General features: G+C 32.7%; 1 protein-coding gene across 1 annotated transcript in view; it reads left to right on the top strand.

Annotated features, from left to right (window-relative positions):
* LOC136987472 (patched domain-containing protein 3-like) overlaps positions 1 to 6,968 on the top strand; it is a 49,998-nt gene extending 43,030 nt beyond the window's left edge. The window contains exons 2-4 of the mRNA XM_067285207.1: positions 2,062 to 2,540; positions 5,264 to 5,593; positions 5,674 to 6,968. Coding sequence (XP_067141308.1) covers positions 2,062 to 2,540; positions 5,264 to 5,593; positions 5,674 to 6,968 — 2,104 coding nt within the window. The remainder of the gene's footprint in view (positions 1 to 2,061; positions 2,541 to 5,263; positions 5,594 to 5,673) is intronic.
* Positions 6,969 to 22,998: the final 16,030 nt, after the last annotated feature.

Raw genomic sequence — 22,998 nt, forward strand, 5'->3', positions numbered from 1 at the left:
ATTATAAGAATTGTCTGTAAATGTCTCGAGTATAAATATCATCGTTTATGTGTTATATTTCTAATTACGAATTAATTAATTATTTCTGTTTAATTAGTCAGCATTAACAAGATATGCACAGTTGTACACATCTTTATCTGTACTGAAAGTTAAAAACAATCTTCAAGCCGTAATGCATTACTTTCCATTTGATTTGTTACGCAGTAGCGCACTGATCCAGAAATGATAACTTCAACTTTTGTTTTTCATCAGATAAAAGTAGTGTCATATCAATTTACTTGTTGCGAGGAGGAAGATCCCGACACTGTCTTTGTTCCGTGTATTTTTTGACTTTGGCTCTCTTTAAATCTTTGAAAAATTACAATGTTCTCATTAAAAATAACACAAACAAGTTATTTCAAAACGATATATTTCTAACGTTTATTGCAAAGTATAAACGTTCAGCAATACGAGAGAACGAGGAAAGTAAACTTTAAAAGCTTTTAAAAGTGTTTTTGCAGCTTATTTTTACATTTATCTATTTTTATTTATTTATTTTTAAAATTTTCTTTACGTTTCGATAAACTTTTATGTTGCCATCGTATTAAACGCGTTTGCTTTCGTTTTCGTTTATAGTGTAGTAATCGCAACATATTATAATTTTCCTGTATATAATGAAACTAACATTTGTGATTAATTGTCGTGAAATCGAAGACGATACACATACAAAAGTCAAACGTTTATTATTGTAGCGTGGTCATAATGCCTGGCTGCAATTTTTAATTATATTTTAATTTTAAAAAATCACGTGACTTCCGGTTCCGATCAGAAATTTTGTATATAGTTTATCGGAACCTCAGACTCTTAAGCATATCTAGTCTCTTATCTAACTCCGTTCTCGACATTAACGAAGGACAAAGGATAGAGAAACGACAATGGAAAGTATAGGTCTACAATAAGAAACATTATTAAAGGTCGCTTACAATAATTATGTCGAATGCTGTCAAATTTCTGTAATTTTATTTTAAAATTCTCATCTCAAGGTTGATATATACGTATAACACGTTTATCAAGAATTCCCTTTTGATATTATATGACGACGATTTAAAACTGTAATTGTCTGAGTGTAGTTGCTTGGCAATTTATTCTATTTTAAAATGCATTAAAAATATATATTTTACTGTTTCTATCCTTGTCTACTTTAGATTATGTTTATTAGTAGGACTTAATACACTGGCGTAGTTTCCGTACAGTAAATAGGGAAGAACTTAGTCAGGAAAAATAAAAGAAATTTAAATTTTCTATAATTTTTCTTGACAATTCTGAAATCTTATATCCCAAAATCGCGATTTCTCTGCTTAAACTTAAAAAATTATAAATCATATTCACGTTTTTCCCATAAAACAACTGCTATTGTAAAAAATCATTATCATTAATCTTCAGTAATCTTCGACTTCGAGTGGATGAAAACCCTAAACACTGGCAATTTTTCGAGGGTTTGTACCTAACCGACTAGCTGCCACGTAACTTTCCTCGCGTGTCTAAAACCATTTAGGTTTTAGACACGCGATTGCATTCCAGCATAAATAGAGGCCAGTTTTTCATCGAAAGTACTTCCGGAGGCATATCGCAGTTTAATATTTTCCAATTAAATAACGAATATTAACGTTTGACAATTATTATGAAAATAAATTTGTCTGTTTTAAATATTTAATGACAAAAAATGGAACGCTTTTTATTAATAACATAGAACCACATTAAGAAATCAAATTATATAAATTTAACAACTAAGATATTCACACTGTTTCACGCATTTATTCACTAGATATTACTCGACTATGATTGATTTATAAATATCAACTAAATAAAGATGGAAATAAAGCCAGATGTTTAATTAAAACTCAACTTTGGGTTCATAGTCCAACAATCAACAAAACACGGTTTCAAAGAAGAAATAAAAATTATAAATATCAGATTAAAAAAAATAATGTATTTTTGGACAAAATATATTTCAGTAACGAGATTATTATTATTCGAGATTTATTAATATCATTTTCGTGACAGTTTAATTTTATTCCACAGGTATCCATTAGAGAAGACTGAAGGAGAGCCCATAATACCTCTGATAAATTTAGGTGGAGTGTTTATAGATAAAAATAATTTAGTGAGAGACTTCAAAGCAGTAAGACTCGTATATCAACTGGATCCTGGCACAGAAGAGAAGAGTCAAATTTCGTCCAGATGGGAAAATGAAGTTTTAGCAAAGTTATCGGATTTAAAATTTAAATATATCAAATTTTCTTATTTCGTCGGAGGCACGTTTGACAACGAAGCAAATAAAAACAGTCAGCACTCTTGGTACCTGATTATAATACTTGGTGCTGTTATGGTATGTTTTTCGGCACTGTCGTCGTGTTCTACAGGTGTCGCTAGCAAACCTTTACTGGGTATCGCAGCTTGTCTTTCGGCATTTATTTCCACAGCTTCTGCCTTTGGATTATTGTTGTATTGTGGAATGGAGTATGTCGATATAAATATGGCTATTCCGTTTCTTATGTTAGGTAAGTACAGTACGGTATAATAGTGAATGTGATCTAGTAAATTTAAATCAAAACCCATTATTCAATAGAAATAGCAAAATTTTATTTTTAAATTATTATTTTTGTAAAGTAAGTTTAGTTATTACTTATTTGTATAAGATCGTATAAGACAAAACTGAGTCAGATGTTAATAAAATAATAAAGAAATGTATATATATATATATGATGTGCATTCAAATTTTTATCTAGGAGCAAAAGAACATAGCATTCCAGCATTGCACGAATTTTTGCATATGGTGCAAGTTATTCCAACATTAAAATAACCGGAGGCAATTTATTTATTTAGGGTGAGATGAAAATGATCTCTGGCTGCAAAGTATAAAACATTATTAAAGAGATTGATACAAAACAGTATGCTTTTTTGCTGGGGAAATTGTTTAAAACGATTGTCTTCAGCGGCAGTACAACCATGTAAACGGTCGAGCGTGGTTATGAATGGTACGTAACATTCATAGTACATCGTATCACTGTTTACAATCTCTCCTATGTTTTTTCCAGTTTGGTCATCAGGTCATCACTAGGGTTTCTCAAACGGGATCTCGGTTGTTTTTTAACCCGGGAAATAACCCGGGAAATTTTTCTTATCCCGGAAAATCCCGCAAATTTTTTTAAAAATTTGCTTTTTTCTTATTTTATGTTAAGGTTGGAGAAATTTTGCAAATAGAAAGTATAATTAACTCATAAACTGTCAGAATACATTTGTATTTATTAATTTTAAACCTACTTATTACTTTTTTTTAATTTCTGCTTGTTATGGCACGTCACAAATGGTCAATAATCAATACGTAGCTTATTTGTGGCAGGACTCTCAAAATTCTTTACCAGTAATATGTGGAATAATTGTGCTTACGCTGTCTTAATTTTTAACCATGCTCAGTAGCTTCAATAACTGCGTAACGCCAAGTTGTGCAAATTGGGCAAGGATACAAACGAGTACGAAGTATGCAAGTATGAAATTTTTCTTCACAAAGCTGATTATTAAAGACAAACGAACTGCCGAATTATTGGCTATGATGTTTCCATTAAAGCAGTCGAGGTAGATAAATCAAGAATATTAGAGAACAAAAGAAGTACTACAATCTCGTAAACGAACTAGAAATCTTTCAGGATACAGGTGAAAAACACATAATATTTGTCTTCTGTTAAATGCATTAAACACGATTCCAATCACAACAATTGAATCGGAATAGGCATTCTCTGTAGCAAGACTTTTCATTACTAAAATAAGAAATAGATTGAGTGATCGGAGTATTGACCATCTTTGCTTTTTAAAATCTTATAGTACAAAATATTGTAAATTTTTATATTTTATTTTAAAAAATTACCTTCTAAGTTAGAAGTTTGATCTAAGTTCTTTTTTTTTAATTTCCAACTTAATTCAAAGGCATTTTTGTTGTTGTATGCAGTTTCCAGCAAACTTTAATAAATTTTTCTTATTTGTGAAAATTTCTACGTAATTCAAAGGTAATTTTTATTATTTATCTTACATAGCGTTATTAATATGATTTTGGAGGTTACAGAACGTATTAAATTACTTTAAGAAACAAAAAATAATTATATCATTTGATTTCATGATATTTTGTATATCTTAAAAATATTTAATTTTGTCCCGGGATTTCCCGGGATCCCGGGAAACAGTTCACTTTTATCCCGGAATTCCGGGATAAGCAAAAGACCGGGAAATGGGAAACCCTAGTCATCACAATGCTGCTGGGTACGCATTACTTAGCGACGCTCTTAGGTTTCCCCACTGGAAAAATCTAGAGAGGTCGAGTTTTGCGAACGTGGTAGCCGTTCAGCAAGTTCGTGTTGTCCTATCTGATGGTTGCCAATCCACTCTACGTGTCTCTGATGGAGAAGTGGCTCGCCATCGTGTTGGTACCAATCTTGTTTATACCAGTTGCAAGTCGTAGAGTCAGTCGTCCACCATCCTGTTTTATAATGTTCAGATATTAGTTACTATTCATTCTGTCAATGATTACGGGATTAAGAAGCTTCTCAGATCACATTCCATACCAGACGTTTACGGTAGAAGTTGATGTCACGTTTTTTGCGTGCATCGTGCAGCAGGCTCTGTGTTATATCTTGCAACTATTATATATTTCGTTCCAGGGAAACAGCGTGACAAATCATGGTTAACTTTAGCCCATTTTATGAAGCGAAATGCTTTCTCGGTCCATAAAATATTTGAAAGAATTGTGGTTCGTCATGCTGCAAATTTAACATTACGTTGCACCTTTCACATAGCTGTGTGGAATTCTCTGCAAGTTCTGCCGTTGCAGATATTGCAGATAGTAGCACAATAAACACATGTCATGGCGACGTAACATTTGCGATTTTTTTGTGTGGTCGTATTCTCCGCTCAGAAAACAATAACAGGCATGTATGTGTACGTTACTGCTGCAGTCCACAATCTAACCGAACTTAACCAATTCTGGAAACATCTCTTTTGCTCTTGGACAGATATTTAGATGAATACTCTGTATACGAGTAGTTTGTTTCTTTTTTCCCCTCATAATCTAGAAAATAAAGGTGCGAGCAGCTTCGTTCTGACTACACGCTGATAAAGCGTTACTTAACTAGTTATATACTTTTAAAATGCCGCTTTATATTTATTAGTGATTATAAATAAAGTCGAACTTGTTTGTTATTGATATAACGAAACTAAACTGACGTTTTTGCAGGTATCGGCATCGACGACTCATTTGTACTTTTGTCCGCGTGGAGACGTACAAACAGCAACGACGAAGTAAAGAAAAGAATGGGTGACTCTTACTCTGAAGCTGCAGTTTCTGTTTCTATAACATCGCTAACTAACATTCTTTCGTTTTGTACATGCCTTACCATTCCTTACAGAGTTGTACAGATATTTGGTACATATTGTGCAGTGTCATTAGTCTTCGATTACGTCTATCAAATATTTTTTTTCGGTGGGATTATGGCTCTGGAAGGTTACAGAGAAAAGAGAAATCTTCATCCGTTATTTCTATTTCCACTCAAACCAATCTTTTCAGGTAAGAAAATGAGGAAAATATAACGACAATAATGAATTCTCTGTTTTCACACTTTTTCAAAGACGTTTTACGTTTTTCAGATGCAAACGAAAGAAATTCACAAGAATTATACATCATGGTATTCTTGCGAGATGTTGTAGGAAAATATTTACAAAAACTCTACATTAAGATATTATTAGCTGTAATATTTATTTGCTATTTAGCGGGGGGAATTTATTGCATAAACTACATTAAACAGGGACTGGATTACAAGAAAATATTTCCATATACGTCATACGCGGTTCCTTTTATACTTGATCATTATGAATATTTCACAATTCACCCGCACAGAATTCAAGTTGTCATTAATCAGACTTTAGATTATTCCGATGTACGAACTCAAAAAGATGTCGAGAGTCTTCTAAATACTTTCGAAACTGCTCCGTTTATCAGTGGCTATCGTACAACTGAATGCTGGCTGAGAGAATATCTATCCTTTACCAAAATTCCACTTTATGAAATGCTCTTCAAAGGATATAACTTGAACAATTCCTTTGAGTTTTTGGATGGATTGAAAAATGTGTTTTTAAATGTAAAAAGTTTTCGCAGATTTCGTAACGACGTCGTTTTTAACGCCGAAGGGGGTCAAATTTTAGCATCCAGATGTTATATTCTTAGCGATAATGTAAAAAACTCTAGTGCAGAAACGATAATGATGGAAACTGTTCGTAAAATCGCGGACAATAGTAAATTTAAAGTATACGTACAGGACCCATGGTTTGTTTATTACGATCAATACTTAAATGTGATAACAACTTGTATTCAGACTGTATGCCTTTCCGCATTATTGATATCCCTAGTACTTTTCTTATTCATACCAAATTTCACATGTACTATATGTGTCATGTTAACTGTAATCTCGATAGAAGTGAGTATAGTTGGATACATGTCTCTTTGGAACGTAAATGTCGACACTATTTCCATGATAATTCTAGTTATGAGTGCGGGATTTTGTGTAGATTATTCTGCTCATATCACGTACGCTTACATAAATAGCGAAGAAAGCGATCCTGCAGGTAAGATGAGATACGCATTATACGCTGCGGGTTATCCAATAATTCAAGGATGTGCTTCGACAATTCTAGGGGTATCGGTTCTGTACTTCGGTTGTAGTTATTTGTTTGTTATATTTTTCAAAATTTTGCTTCTAACAATGACATTTTCTGCATTCCATGGCTTAATTTTGTTGCCAGTAATTCTTAGCACTGGAAATTCAATATCGCTCTCTTGGAAAGATAAAATGAATGGAAGAAAGTTCCATATAATAAAGCATAAAGACAATGATTCGACAAATAATGATCAAAAAGACGTTGAATTATCTTTTACTGAGGAATAATTAATAATTATTTTATCACATTTATAGTTTTTGTAGATAATGGAATAAATTACGTAATTTTTAAACATCATTGGAAGCATTTTATGAAATTGTATTCAGGATACGTGGTATAGATTTATTTACATCATATTCTTCTACAGTTTTAAAAATCAAAAATATTAGTCGCATCCAGTTCATAGAATAATGTAACAATTGTAACAAAAGTTATATTCAGTTAACATTAAATATAATTTTTGTTCTATTATTATTTTGTTTTATTGATATTCTAGCAGATGAGCCCGGCGTTGCTCGGGCAAAAAGTAACGATAGCGAAGATTAAGATTATTAGATTATAACCGACCGAATTTTTGCAACTGGTGAAAACGGGAGCAAAAATTAGGTCTCCCTCTTCCGAGACTAATTAGAGGATTTTTAGATTGTCTGAATATATGTTATGTTTCCCGCAAAAACGCAAAAAATACGCATTTAAAATTAAAGTACAGTAGAAGCCGAGTTCTTCAGGGTAATCCTTAACTTTCTCCCTCTCTCCCGTAGGGGAATTTCCAAAAATCTCTTCTTAGTGTACATGACGTGTATCAAATTTCAAATTTCAACTCCTAACTGTTTGGGCTCCGCGATTATTATTATTATGTTGGGTTATGTGAGTTATACGCGATTGACACCGGTGGCTGTGTACTATGCCGGACCAGAGTCAATATTGAATAAATGTCGTATTGTTAGGAAATTCCTGAATCTGTATTCAGGAATTTCCTAACAATACGACAATATATGTATTCAATATAGTGGCCTTCTGTACTGTGATGTATGTTCTATTTAATTGTAATGTGCCCAGGCTTTTGTGTAGTGCTTGTGGTATGACACCTGTAGAGGAGAGAACAACAAGTACAATAAGCACCCTATCCATCCTCCACAGATGCCTTATTTCTTGGGCGAGTTATGCGTATTTTCTGATTTTTTCAGTGCATGTGTTTTGTATATTCGTGAGTGTTTGGAATGGATATGTCTATAATGTATGTGATTTTATTGTGTTTGTCAATGAGTGTGATGTCTGGTCTGTTGTGGTAAATTGTTTTATCTGTGATTATGGCTCTGTCGTAGTACATTTTGTGCGTGTTGTTTTCCAATACTGTCTGTGGAATGTATTTGTAGTATGGTTCGTGGATGTCTACTAATTTGTGTTTCTTTGCAAGCTCTTGGTGTATTATATTTGCTACTTGATTATGTCTGTGTAAATAATCTGTCTGTGCCAAGAGCTTGCAACCAGAGGTGATGTGTTCTATAGTTTCTGGCATGATGTGACATTTTCTGCATGTGTCATTTGTGAGTGTTGCATCTTTGAGTATGTGTTTTCTGTAGTTTTTAGTATTTACGACCTGATTCTGTATGGCGATCACGAATCCTTCCGTCTCCCCAAAGAGGCATCCCCGAGCTAACCAGCTGTTTGACCTAGATTTGTCAACAAAATCCTTTACCAGTTCGTAGGGATGCTTACCATGGAGTGCCTTTTGAACCCATGACTGCTTAACGGTGTCTCTGCTTTTTATATGTTGTGTTCATATGTTGTGAGTGTAAATTTATTGGTGCGTTACTTGAGTCTGCCAGAGTTACTGCTTTATGTAACTGTGATGTTTCTTGTTTTACGTAGAAAAACTCTCACAGTATCTGTATTTGTTTGTAGTAAAGGTTTACTATGTCAATCAGGCCACGTCTGCTATCTTTACGTGGAAGGGATAATATTTCTATGGCGGATTTAGGATGATGTTTATTATTATTATTATTGTTGTTGTTGTTGTTGTTGTTATTATTATTATTATTATCATCATCATCATCATCATCATCATCATCATCATCAACCCATCTCGGTTATATAAGATTGAAACATCAATTTTATACTTGGTAATCGCAATTCAGATAATCTTATTCAGCCCACTGTCTAGACCAGCGTTTCTTAAAGTGGGCGATAGCGCCCCCTTGTGGGCGGTGAGTAAATCTAGGGGGCGCTGGAGGCAGGGTACTGAACGGTGACCGAAGGCAAAAGTTGGAGTCACTGACAGCCGTTCTCTTTCCTCTGTTAAATGGATAAGAGGAAACATTGCGTTTAATGGTTTCCAGATGTTGAGAACAATGTACGGTAAGGGCACAAAGTGTGAGATTCATAGAAAAGTTTTCCTAAGAATATTTCCAATCCTTTCTCACACAAGAGAAAATGAGTTAGGGGGCGTTGGGTATAACTTTATGGACAAAGGGGGCGATGGATCGAAAAAAGTTTGAAAATCACTGGTCTAGACGGAGAAATATGGTCTAAATGCAGCCAAATTTTGGTACAGTGGCATATAAGGACATGCAGAAGTTATGTGTGTACAAAAATTACATCCAGAAACTTCCAAATATATCATTATTTCTAACATACAATGAAAAAAGCAATTTGATTTGTGGAGACACTTCACTCAGGACATTCTACGAATTTGGTATGTTTGAAAGACATATCACAATGCATACCAGAAGCATCACAAAGGATCAATTAAGGCCTGACATTGCACATTTAATCGACCTTAGGTTTTATACGTTCAGAATGGAGACTGACGTTGAGCAGTATTCTCTACTTTGTTAATGTATATGATAGCATGAGTATCTCGTACAAATAAAATATTTTACCGAAATGTTACCATATCAAATTTGGTTATTTGGCTTCATCTCTAGTTAGTGTTGAATAAGAGTATTTTAATCACAATAGTATTGCAAATCTTTAGTTTATATTTTTATTTCGTACTTATTACTTTATAATTTTAGTAATAATTGAGCAAATTGAAGTAAATTGTTATTTAAATAAGCAAATATACATAAAGTTTTACAATTTATAATAAAATTTTAAAATCTAGTATAATGTTATAATGCATATTCTCATACGAATATGCTTAAATATTCGTATTCCCCATGTTGTACCTTTTCAGATTTACTTGATAATCTTTCAAGTTTCATTGAAACGTAAAAGATTATCAAGTCTATGTTAAGCATATCTTAGACTTATTATGCAGTTATCAATAACATCAAGGTTATTTTCCACATATTCTAATTCTCGATAGTAAAATAATTACAGTTAATCCATAAATATACAATTCACTGAACAACAAGAATACAAGAAGAAAGATATTAACAAGTATTATGCAGCGGATTGTATTAAATATGAAAGGACCAACTGTAGTAATTTTACTGTCATGAATTGGAATATGTGAAAAATTGCCTTAATTGTAAGAATTTTAACTACTGTCTATTTATTATATATATATTAAACCAAATTACTGGTTCATGTATCTGTTTACACATTTAATCTTAAAAATTGCTAACTGATGAAAGATCGTAGAGAATTAGTGTATATAAACATCCGCCTGGAATATCGGAAAATGATTTTAAAATAAATAATGTTGGAAATAATTTCCAACATTATTTATTTTAAAATCATTAATACACAAACAAAATAAACAAAATAAGATATTTAAATATTGTAAAGATCTACTTGATAATAAGGATGCCGTCACTGAAGAATAGTTTGATTGTCGGTTATTTTTTAAGTGTTACGAGTGATATACACGAAGATTTTAAATCTTTTGCAAAACTGAATGCAGAGAATTTTTATTAAAAGGTTTAAGATAATCACGTGGAAGATACAAATAATTTTTGAAAAATTATATTAATGATTTAAGTATTGATAGTTTTATAAAAGAAACAGCAAAAGAAATTTCAGAAATTGGTCAATAAAAGTCTTAAATTGTAGAACGAAACATGTAATGTTAAATATAAAAGAATTAGAAATGTTGATAATGCAACAAAAAATGAATGTTGTCAGTAGTATTAAACGATAAAAGTAGTTTCGATGTAAAAAATAAACGTATGATTTATGTAAAATTATGTAAAAAATGAGTCAGATGTCGTTAATAAATTGCATATTGATAATACGGTGTTTTGTAGCAACGTTAAAGGATTAAAGAACATTTCGTAATGGAACAGCAAAGGAAATAAATTTTACCAGAAGTTAGTCTATTTTAAAATAAAATTGACTAAAATTCATCTTATACCTAACTTTAGTAAATGGTGAACTTCACTAAATTAATATGCCTCAATGTCCCTAATTTATTATAATATTATTTCCGTCTACTAGTACTGTACGTATTTTCTATTAGCAGGACTTATTAGACTGGCTTTAATGACACTGCAACACAGTTTCACAGATCAGAAATTTGTTTTATTTGATTTACCTGATTAAAATTTGTCTACAAAATTTATCAGTGGCTGAAGCAAATCAACATACAAATTTCTGATTTGTGAAACTGTGTTGCAGTATCCTTAAAGCCAGTCTAATAAGTCTTGCTAATAGAAAATACGTACTAGTAGACGGAAATAATATTATGGTAAACTTCACTTTTTATATTTTAGTTGATAATGACAGATTTTAAGATATTAACTAACAAGTAAGGTTATGAGAAGAGGGAAGAAAGAGACAGAAGGTGTAGTAAATAGCATTAACAATAATTATAATTTCCAAAATATTCAATAAACGATAAAAACAAGTACATTATTACGTAACAATTTCTTAATTGGCAAAGTAACATCTCCCAACAGACATATATGAACTTACAACAGTAGCCTACGAGAAAGAGTCTGTTGTCAGATGTTACTTTGTTATTATAAACTGGTTGTTATCGTTTATTAGAATTTTTAATTTGAAGCTCTTTAATAAATCGGTATGATTAAAACTCGTATTTACGAATTGAGAAATTTAATTTCAATTTAATACAGACTTTGACTGAAATAAATCATATCGAATATTGATTTTTTCATCTTCTCACTGATAAGAGAAATGTGAAAGATCAAGAAATTCTTGAATGATTGGGCAGCAATTTGAAAAAATTGTAGACCTATAAATTTCCCGCTGTCATCTGTCTGTTTGTCCTTAATCTCGAGAACAAAGTTAGGTAGATGAAAGATGAGATCTGATATGATAGATCTTGGGCAGAAGCCTCTGATTAACTGTATGGTAACTTCCGGTGCAAAGCGAAAGTTGCGTTATTTCAATTCAAAACTTTTTTCCTGGAAGCAGTTAATAGATTACCGGCATGACTTCTTTGCTAACGGAAAAGTATGATGTAAAAAGGCAAGACACTATAGTACTAATTTGAGGTTGAGAGTATATAATTTAAACTAGTTAAGTAACGCCGCATCAGCGTGTAGTCGGAACGAAGCTGCTCGAACTTTATTTTCTAGATTATGAGGGAAAAAGAAAGAAAGAATCATTCGTTCTCAACAATATATTTGATTTCTATTGGAATCTTGGATCATTTAAAGGTACAAATATAAGGTCAGAATAAGCATTAATTAATTGCTATGCCAACGTTTCACGAAATTCTGACTATCACTACGGGCCTTGGACTTACAGATTGACTCGTAGCGATCTTTATTGTAACTCCTTAAAAATACTATATATTTTTTCACTCGACTCAATGTAACATAGGTAAGACCGATAGCTGTCTCTTTTTCCCTATATCTATTTTGATTTTTGGAAAAGTTAATGCCTGTGATTGATGTATAGTCATCGAGTATGCTAAGGTAAGGGGAAACTGTCTACGAGATCGCAATATACTGCCATCGTTCAAAGAGCGTGTTATAAGGATTATTGGAAACAGATTACCATAGATGAATTCCACTAAAATAAACAGAGGAAGAGCTGGAGGGCGAGCATTAGGAGCATATATAATGTAGCGTATAGTTCCTAGTGAACCATTGACGAGACCTCCTTGCACCCATAAGTTGACTCTCAGCATGATTCTGGCATTAACTGAGAGATTCAAATACTTGGAGAGACCAAGAGCTGAGTCATCTTTGGACGAAGGCAGGGCAATATCTGGAGTGTTTTCAGATGCTATATAAGCAACAGGGCATCCAGTTGACTGCAAGTAGTCTTCGTTGCTTTGTTTAACTTGCTCGTTTGTTGGATATAGCCGTTTGGAACTGATCAAGTTCATCTCTGGATAAATAGGCTCCATTTCTTGTCGTCAGTGTGTTCAGATCTGTATCAGAGAAATCACCCGAAGCTAGATGTTGTAAGACATCTGTGAAGGAACTATCTGCGCTATTTTATCTATGAGAATTACTAAGTTCAATGAACTTCTCAAAAGAATCAAATGTGAATGTAATGTAATGTCCCAACAAGGTCCCTACCTTGTTGGGACATTACATTGTAAAAAACACTCGAGGAGAGAGGAGTATCTTTAACAGGAGGAAGCTGACGAAAATCACCAAACAAATAGACAAGAATCCACCAAACGGCTCATCTTTATCGGGGTTTATCTCCCTCAATCTTCTCTCGATCATGTAAAGCATTCTTGCACCAATCATTGACATTTCATGATGATGATGAATTTGAGCGACTTCATCTCAATCTGGAATTTCTGTGCAGCTTCTTCATTTAGAGATCGAAATTTCGTAATAACGATAGGAAGACAAAGGAGAGAATGGATCGTAAAGCCATCAATATTGATCACTGCTGTTCCATGTTATAGAATAATAAGTTAAAAAAAAAACTTTTTTTAACTTATTATTCTATAAAGATTCTTTATATTTGTTGTGTATCCAGTTAGCGATAACATTTACCTTTCAAAATTACTGTTTTAATGCTTGTCATATTTTCCGACCACCAGATGACGCCTCTATACGTGCGTGCGGGAAGCGACTAACACTTGACTTCATGCATTCCTTGTGAACATTATAACTCTAGAATGAGTTGTCCGATCTTGATTAAATTTTCTACGACGACTCAACATCACTCGAGGATGAACTGATTAAAATTTCAACTTTCAAAAATGAACCGATTTTGTAGAACTAAAGATAGGGGTTTTTCTTCAGTATAGATTCTTTTTGAGAGTTGAATTTTTAATCAGTTCGTCCTTGAGTGATGATGAGTCGTCCAAGAAAATTTCATCAAGATCGGACAAATCATTCCAGAGTTATTTTGTTGACAAGGAATGCACGAAGTCAAGTATTAGTCGTTACTACGTTCCGACGATCACTACGTTCCGACAATTAAATAAATTAAAAATATCATTAAAAATTGATTCCGGCATTGTGACAATCTCACAATAAATAAAAGTCATATTTTCCAGATATTTATTTTAATTGTTTTGATTATATCTTATGGGATAAAATCTGAACAAAATATAAAATAAAAGTATTGGTTTCGATGTCAGAGCTTACTCTATATGTGACGGAATTTATAATTTAATACTAGAAATAATCATATAGACGTGTCTAGACTGTAAAGAGGACGAAAACATTTTACAAATGGTTTATCCTCTTGACATTTATAATAAATAATACAATTTATTACTAATACATATGCCAACAAGTTAACCTAATAGATCAAACAGAGATAACATTTATAATATATATAGAGGAAGGTCGTCTAGACAGGACACCTAACCTTTTCCTATATTATAAAAAAAGTTACAGCTCGATTGGTCTAGATTACATTCCATACAAAACTTCATTGTCTTATAAAAACACCTGTTAAAACTTATTTTTCTAAGATAAAAATATTAATCATTTTTTTACACTTTTTGCAGTCATTAGATTTTTACCAAGTTCACAAATGTGGAGGGTTGTATCGGACATGAGAACAATTCGCAAGAAGAGAATTACTTTTGGTTTCACGAACAACTTTTTATTATTAGGCAGAGTTATTATTGAGAAATTTATAAAGTACAATTTACAGATCGTAAAATTAAGTGAATACATGATAAGAAAGTGGTATAAATGAGAGAAATTTAAAAATTATCAGTCTGAAAATTTAACAATTCGTTTTAATGACAAATGCATTTTGTGTTTATTCTTATCAATTTTAAATTGTTTCCGATACAACCCGTAACACCTCTGTCTCGTACAAACCGCAACATTGTTGTCCGATACAACCCGAAACATCATAGAACAAAACATCGGTTACCACATACGTATTAGTAAGCTTAAGGAGATTTTCGGCCTACAAATTAAAGAACAATAAACGAAAAAACAACTTATTCTTATTTTCAGGCAAGCTATGACAACCATAAGTCATCTTCGTTCGTTCAAAGCACTATTAAAACTACCAAATTTTCTGCCACGTGTCAACAACACTGCTGATTAACTAAATATGGAAAAATCTGAACTTTCTTTATTCACCCAACATGCCGGCGTCTTCACAGGGTCTGCCACTTGCAGCAAATGTTAGAAACAACGCTTGTCTGATAATAGACAACTTTCTCCTATATATATATATATTTGTACATGTATAGACTACTTTATACATTTTAATTGACCATAATATAGAGTAAAAATGATTACAATAGTATCATTATACATAATATAGAGTATGATAATTACAAAAAATCATCATACTCTATATTATGTATAAAATGTATAATGTATAATACTCTATATTATGTATAAAATGTATATATTAAAATAAAATGTATAAAATAGGGCTAGCTATAAGTTATAAAGAAGCGTACAATAGGTGTATATAAAATCGGTTTGTGTCTAAGAACAAAAATTAAAATATTTATAATTTAAACAGAAAAAATAAAACAAGTTTTTAAATTTGCTTTATATTTTCTATTTTAATTTTTATTAAAAATGAGGTCAAGACTTTCAATTTGACCTCATTTTCAATATTTATTTCAATTCCAAGCAATACCATTGGTTTTCGAATGCAACTACCCGATTTTAAAGGTTTTACTTTACTTTTAATATTAAAATAAATTTGAATTTCTATAATTCAACCTCAATCCACGATTAATGAAAGATGACACAAGAAAATGAATACGGTATTAAATAATGTGGTTGGCTTATATCACGGATTTTCTTAAATCAAATAAAAGATTTTTTTAAAAGTTAGCCATCTGTGCCACATTCAAAATTAAATATTTAATGTTAATTTACTTAAATACCAACGCCATATTCCCTCTCTTAATATATTATTATTCAACATTAATTTGCTAAAATTTTAAAATAAGAACAATGAAAGATTATCCGGGTGATATAAATCGACATACATAATCAAATAGGGAACATCGTGTTAATACAAATTAGATAGTCATAACACACTGCGGGCGAAATTGTGACTGGTCGTATTTAGTGTACGATTACTGTACTCACAATTTCGCCCACTATTAGCAAAACGTATCGTTTAGTCCATGATGGACTCAAGCTTTTCATTATAGCCAGCCTGCAGGAATAAAGGAGAAAGATTGTCCTATTCTTAATACACGTGAGAAATTTTCGTGTTTAGATGGAACTCGAATCCGTATACAAAGTTACGATTCTCAATTTAAATTAATTAATTTATTTCAATTAAATTTAATTTATCCTCCATGCCGAAGAGCCAACTTCCGGAGGAAAGAAGAAAAATTCTTTCCTTTCGAGGATAGAAATTTAACTGACTTTTGATAGAATTAATTTTCTTACATCGTGAAAATAATTTCTTTTGAGGGTGCTTTTAACGAAATTACAATGACAATTAAGAAAATGTAATTGCGTTCACTTAATACACTTAAAATTTAAAAATTTTAAGTGTATTAAGTGAATTTTAAGTGTATAATTACTTTGTGATTTATGTCATTATCCTTTTTGTCAAATATTGAGGGCTGGCAGCTAATAGTCATTTGGAAACTGAGTTTTTTTTATTTTTGCATTGCGTGCACCTGAAAACAATTAATAATACTCGAATATCTTAATGTCTCCTGCTGCGTTACGTTACTAAAATTGCTGTTAAATGAAATATTACGATAGACAATAAACACGCTTTATATAACAATAACTCAATTTATATTTAAACTATCATATGAGATCGGCGTTTCTCGGGCAAAAAATAACAGCAAAGGACGAGATTATTATATTATTTCATACTTCTAACCCTTCTATTATACTATATTATAGTATTTGATTTATATTTTAAAAGATTACATTACGTAAGAGTGAATCACATCGAGTGATCAATCTAACACATTTTAAAAATTATTTAAATTGTGTACAGTAGAGGAATAAAAATTTTTTAAATGTGTTATATTGGGCACTCGTTGTGATAAACCCTTACGTAAGATAACCTTATAGTTATATAGCCGATCTTACCCGTTTTCATCGGGTGAAAGAATTAGGTTCCCCCCTCTTCCCGACTAATTAGAGAATTTTTAGATAAATCTAAAAATATGTTCGATTTCCAGCAAAAACGCATCTAAAATAATACAGTAGTAGCCGAGTTTTTCAGGATAATCCATAACCCTTTCCCTCTCCCCGTCGGGGGAATTTCAAAACTCCCTTCTTAGTATACATTCTCATGACATATCCTAACTGTGTGCCAAATTTTAACTTTCAACTCCTAACTGTTTGGGCTTTGCGCTTATTATTATTATGTTGGGTTAAGTGAGATATACTCACTTAACACCGGTGGCTGTGTACTATGCCGGACCAAAGTCAAGGCATAGTAACCAAAACAGAAATTAAAGAAGTGTATCAGTGTGTGTGTCTGTATTCAGAAATTTTCTCACAATATGACATGTATTCAATATAGTGGCCTTCTGTAGTGTGATGTATGTATTTCTATTTAATTGTAATGTGCCCAGGCTTTTGTATAGTGTGTGTGGTATGACGCCTGTAGAGAGAGAACAACAGGTACAATAAGCACCCTATCCATCCTCCACAGATGCCTTATTTCCTGGGCGAGTTCTGTGTACTTGCTAATTTTTTCAGTGCATGCGTTTTGTATATTGTGAGTGTTTGGAATGGATATGTCTATAATGTATGTGATTTTATTGTGTTTGTCAATGAGTGTGATGTCTGGTCTGTTGTGGTAAATTGTTTTATCTGTGATTATGGCTCTGTCGTAGTACATTTTGTGCGTGTTGTTTTCCAATACTGTCTGTGGAATGTATTTGTAGTATGGTTCGTGGATGTCTACTAATTTGTGTTTCTTTGCAAGCTCTTGGTGTATTATATTTGCTACCTGATTATGTCTGTGTAAATAATCTGTCTGTGCCAAGAGCTTGCAACCAGAGGTGATGTGTTCTATAGTTTCTGGCATGATGTGACATTTTCTGCATGTGTCATTTGTGAGTGTTGCATCTTTGAGTATGTGTTTTCTGTAGTTTTTAGTATTTATGACCTGATCCTGTATGGCGATCATGAATCCTTCCGTCTCCCCCAAGAGGCATCCCCGAGCTAACCAGCTGTTTGACGCAGTTTTGTCAACAAAATCCTGGGCCAGGTCGTAAGGATGCCTGCCATGGAGTGCCTTTCGAGCCCACGATTGCTTAATGGTGTCTATGCTTTTTATATGTTGTGTTGTGTCCATATGATGTGAGTGTAAGTTTAATGGTGTGTTATTTGAATCTGCTAGAGTTACTGCTTTATGTAATTGTGATGTTTCTTGTTTCTTGTAGAAAAACTCTCGCAGTGACTGTATTTGTTTGTAGTGAAGGTTAACTATGTCAATCAGGCCACGTCCGCCATCTTTACGTAGAAGGGTTAATCTTTCTGTGGCGGATTTAGGATGATGTTGTTTATGCTTAGTAAGTGTTGTTCTTGTTTTCCTTTGGAGTTGCTCAAGATCTGTGTGAGTCCAATGTATAACTCCAAAAGAATATGTGAGTACTGGGATGACATATGTGTTTATTGCTTTAACTGTGTGTTTTGCATTTAACTGTGTTCTGAGAATAGCATTTAACCTACTTTGGTATTCTTTAATTAATCTTTGCTTTATTTGTGCATGTTCTGTTAGTTTGGCCTGTTGGAATCCTAAATACTTGTAGAACTCGCCCTCTTCCATGGATTCAATAACGTCTCCATTTCCAAGTGCAAAATCTTCTTTCTTCAGGATTCCTTTTTCTATGTGAAGTTTTTTGCATTTATCTAGGCCAAATTCCATTTGTATGTCCTTGGTGTATGAATGTGTGATTTCTAAGAGTTGATAAAGTTGTTTTTGTGTGGATGCATAAAGTTTTATGTCATCCATATACATGAGATGTGACAGTGTAAACTGTGTTGTTTTTTCGTGTCTGATATTGTAACCATATTGCGTGTTGTTTAACATGTTGGATAATGGGTTCAGGGCTAAGCAGAACCAGAGAGGACTCAAGGAATCTCCTTGAAAAATTCCTCGCCTAATAAAAATTTGGTTTGTTTGTATGGAAGTGTTACTAACCCTGAGATGTAGTGTTGTTTTCCAGTGCTGCATAGTGTTTTGAAAGAATGCAATGAGTGATGGATGTATTTTGTACATGTGTAGAATATGTAGCAGCCAACTGTGTGGAACACTGTCGAATGCTTTTCTGTAGTCTATATATGCCATGTGTATGTTTCTGTGTTGTTTGTGTGCTTGCCGTAGAATGACTGAATCTATGAGTAACTGTTCTTTGCATCCCCTGTGGTTTCTACGACAACCTTTTTGTTGTTCCGTTAGAATGTCGTGTTCTTCAACATGTTTGTATATTTTGTTTGCAATACAGGATGTCAATAATTTGTAGAGTGTTGGAAGACATGTAATTGGTCTGTATTGTGTGGGGTCTGTGGTACTGTTGTTTTTAGGTTTCATGTAGGTGATGCCCTGAGTAAGAAAATTTGGCATGTCTTGTGGATTGATGATGATGTGTGTTAGGTGTTTAGCTAGTTCCTGGTGCAGTGATGTAAACTTTTTGTACCAGAAATTGTGAATGTTGTCTACACCAGGTGTCTTCCAGTTGTGTGCTCTGTTAACAGTGTATTGGAAATCATGTATGTTTATTTCAGCACAGGGCATAGTTGGTATGTTGTGTAAGTTTCTGTTCTCCTCCTCGATCCAGCCTGCATCAGCATTGTGCGTGACAGCACTAGACCAAAGAGAAGACCAATATGTTGTGAGTTCTTCTTCTGTTGGTGTGCCACTGTGCTGTGTATCAGTGTTTGCTTTGTTATTAATTTGTCTGTAAAAGAGTTTTTCATTGTTTGTAAATAATTTATTTTGTTGTTTTCGTAGTGTACATGTTTTGTATCGTTTGAGTTATTATTATTATTATTATTATTATGTTGGGTTAAGTGAGATATACTCGGTTAACACCGGTGGCTGTGTACTATGCCGGACCAAAGTCAAGGCATAGTAACCAAAACAGAAATTAAAGAAGTGTATCAGTGTGTGTGTCTGTATTCAAGAATTTTCTCACAATATGACATGTATTCAATATAGTGGCCTTCTGTAGTGTGATGTATGTGTTTCTATTCAATTATTATTATTATTATTATTATTATTATTATTATTATTATTAGTTATGTTAAGTTAAGTGAGATATACTCGGTTAACACCGGTGGCTGTGTACTATGCCGGACCAAAGTCAAGGCATAGTAACCAAAACAGAAATTAAATGATTATATTATTATTATTATTATCATCATTATCATCATCATCAACCGATCTCGATTATATTATAAGATACAACACGGGTTGAAAGTCATTACCACTCAAAAAAAATAAATAAATAAATAACCGAAATGAAGCGTATGTAGAACTTCTCTGTTTAGTAGTACCATTTTAATTTTATAATGAGGTTAAAGTGAATTAATTATAATTACCATTTTTATTTTAAAAAATTGTTGCAATATCTGTCATATGTCAGAGAAGTAGAGGAATCTAACACGACCTTGGAGACGGTTAAGATCCTCGAATGTCTGTCTATTGTCTGTTCGGAAGTTGCTATCTGATAATTATATAAATATCCGTAATTATTTAATCTTTAATGTCTACGACCTAAGCCGAAAGACTTTAATTTTAAAATACTGTTTGTCTTTTGTTTTTTTTTTTTTTTTTTTTTTTTACTGATATACTTAAATAAATTTTAAGAGCACTCAATTGTAACATTACTTGTCTTAAGGAAATTATTTATAGACGTAATTTTACATCAGAATCAAATAGTAGTTAATTCAAATTTTAAATTATTTTTTTTTTCAGAAGAAAACATATCTCGCCGAGTTTCTTGGTGTTCTTTATTCGAGAGTTCATGGCGTTCTTCTGTCGTTCGATCAGTTTCAGTTTCCATTATGAGCTCTTCGATGTTCTTTATTTCTCAGATGTGATTTTTGTTACTCCTTAAGCTGCTTGAGTCTTCTTGATTATACTGTATCTTTCTTCTGACTTATTAAACACCAGTTTTATAGTGTATTTCGAAGACTCTTGGCAAGTTTTTCATCAATTTTTTTTATTTAGTTCAGTTGATACGGTACAGTAATACCCCGAACTTGCGCGATAGGTGGGACCGAGCGATAACTGCGTAAGCCGGGGTATAATTTCGCATATAAATACATACAAATTATTTTTAATTGGGGCCGGAGACTAAAGAAAACAAAATTTAGAAAAAAATGTTTACTAAAATCTTAGATAATACATATGTATAACAAATTATATTATTAAAATCATAAACCGAAGTTATTTTGATGTAGAAAGCTTCATAAAATGTAACAAATTCGTCTGACGACTCAAAGATTATCTTTTCTCCAGCAAAATTTCCTCGTAGCATGCTAATAATTTTTTATTTCTCGTTTTGTAGAAGAAACGCGCTCTTCGTTAGAGTCTATATTTTCTAAAATATGTAACCCCTTTTCATTTTTGTATCGAAGTCTTTAATAATCTTAACTTTACATTCCAAAGATAAAGTTTTTCTTTTCTTGTTTGATGCAGAAGAATCAGATCTGCTTCGTTTGATGAGAGTAGAGTCTCTCAAGTCTCCGTAGATATAATAAACACGGAAATAAATAACACAAAATAAATTGTAGCTATGCGTCGATTCCGCGCGACACGTCCGAATATGTAAGCTGAACAATAGTGTGCGGGGAGTGAGTTATCAAGAGTTGCCTGGCGCTCAAACAAAAGACGAATCAACGAAATTTAAAAATCGCGTAAGTCCGGGTTTGCGTAAGTCGAGGTATTACTGTACATCTTTTTTGTACGCGTTTCGGGCAATGCTTTTCCTCATCAACTATAATATAATGCATATTGTTTATTTATTACAGTATGAAGAACGTACATAAAAATGAATGAGTACACAAACCTTTAAGTTACACGTTGTATAAATTAAAATCTTGTAAAATCTGATTTTTAACTAACTATTTTAAATCCTTTTGTGGATAGACAATTATACGTTACAATTTTTAAAAAGTTTTTTAAAATTTCTCGCAAATAGACATTTACACATTACAATTTTTGAAAATTTATCTTTTTTCCGTCCCCTTTCCTCTTCACCCCTCTCTTGACGTTTCCGCTGGTATTTTGTGTTGCCACGTATGACGGACCTTGTGGTGGTCTGATTGTGGATTGTATCTTTGTTAGATAAGATTGAACTGATGCCTACTGTAGACCTGTTCGAGCCATACTGCCCAGCAACCTCAGACATCTGCCCACTCTGTACTTTTGCTATTATAGTCTAACCTTTCCAAAATAAACACAGACACAAAATTTAACGACTGCCTGTCCGACAGTCTCGCGAATACTACAAAAGAATTGTTTCTGTCAGAAAAATAAAGGGCAGGAATTACAAGGGGAGTTTCAAAGTTCGGAGGAATACTACTCGATCAGTATATACCGGGTTGAGCGCGATGTCAATGTCTCCCGCGCTCCGAAAAGTTTCGAATTGTTGTCCGAAGACAAGAGAAGACCAATCGGTATTTATTATTATACGTCGCTTCTTCTTGTGTTCGTTATCCGATTTTTTCGTTGTCCGAACATAAAAATCTTTTGCGAAAGTGTTCATTATCCGATTTGTTCATTAACCGAACTGTTCGTTAATCGATCACCCACTGTATTTAAAAAATAAATCCTTATTTCCTAACTGCATTTATTATATTTACATTTACATAATAAGACACATTATTTAATAAAATATATTATCTACAACAATAGGAAAACACGACTCCTTATTTTATTTTAGAACAATGTGAAGTTTTTTCAATAAACCTAAACTTTGGACTCTGAAGGCTTAATCTGCATAAG

The sequence above is a fragment of the Centruroides vittatus genome, unplaced genomic scaffold (assembly GCF_030686945.1).
Source record: "Centruroides vittatus isolate TY-2023 unplaced genomic scaffold, ASM3068694v2 scaffold_211, whole genome shotgun sequence".
NCBI lineage: Eukaryota > Metazoa > Arthropoda > Arachnida > Scorpiones > Buthidae > Centruroides > Centruroides vittatus.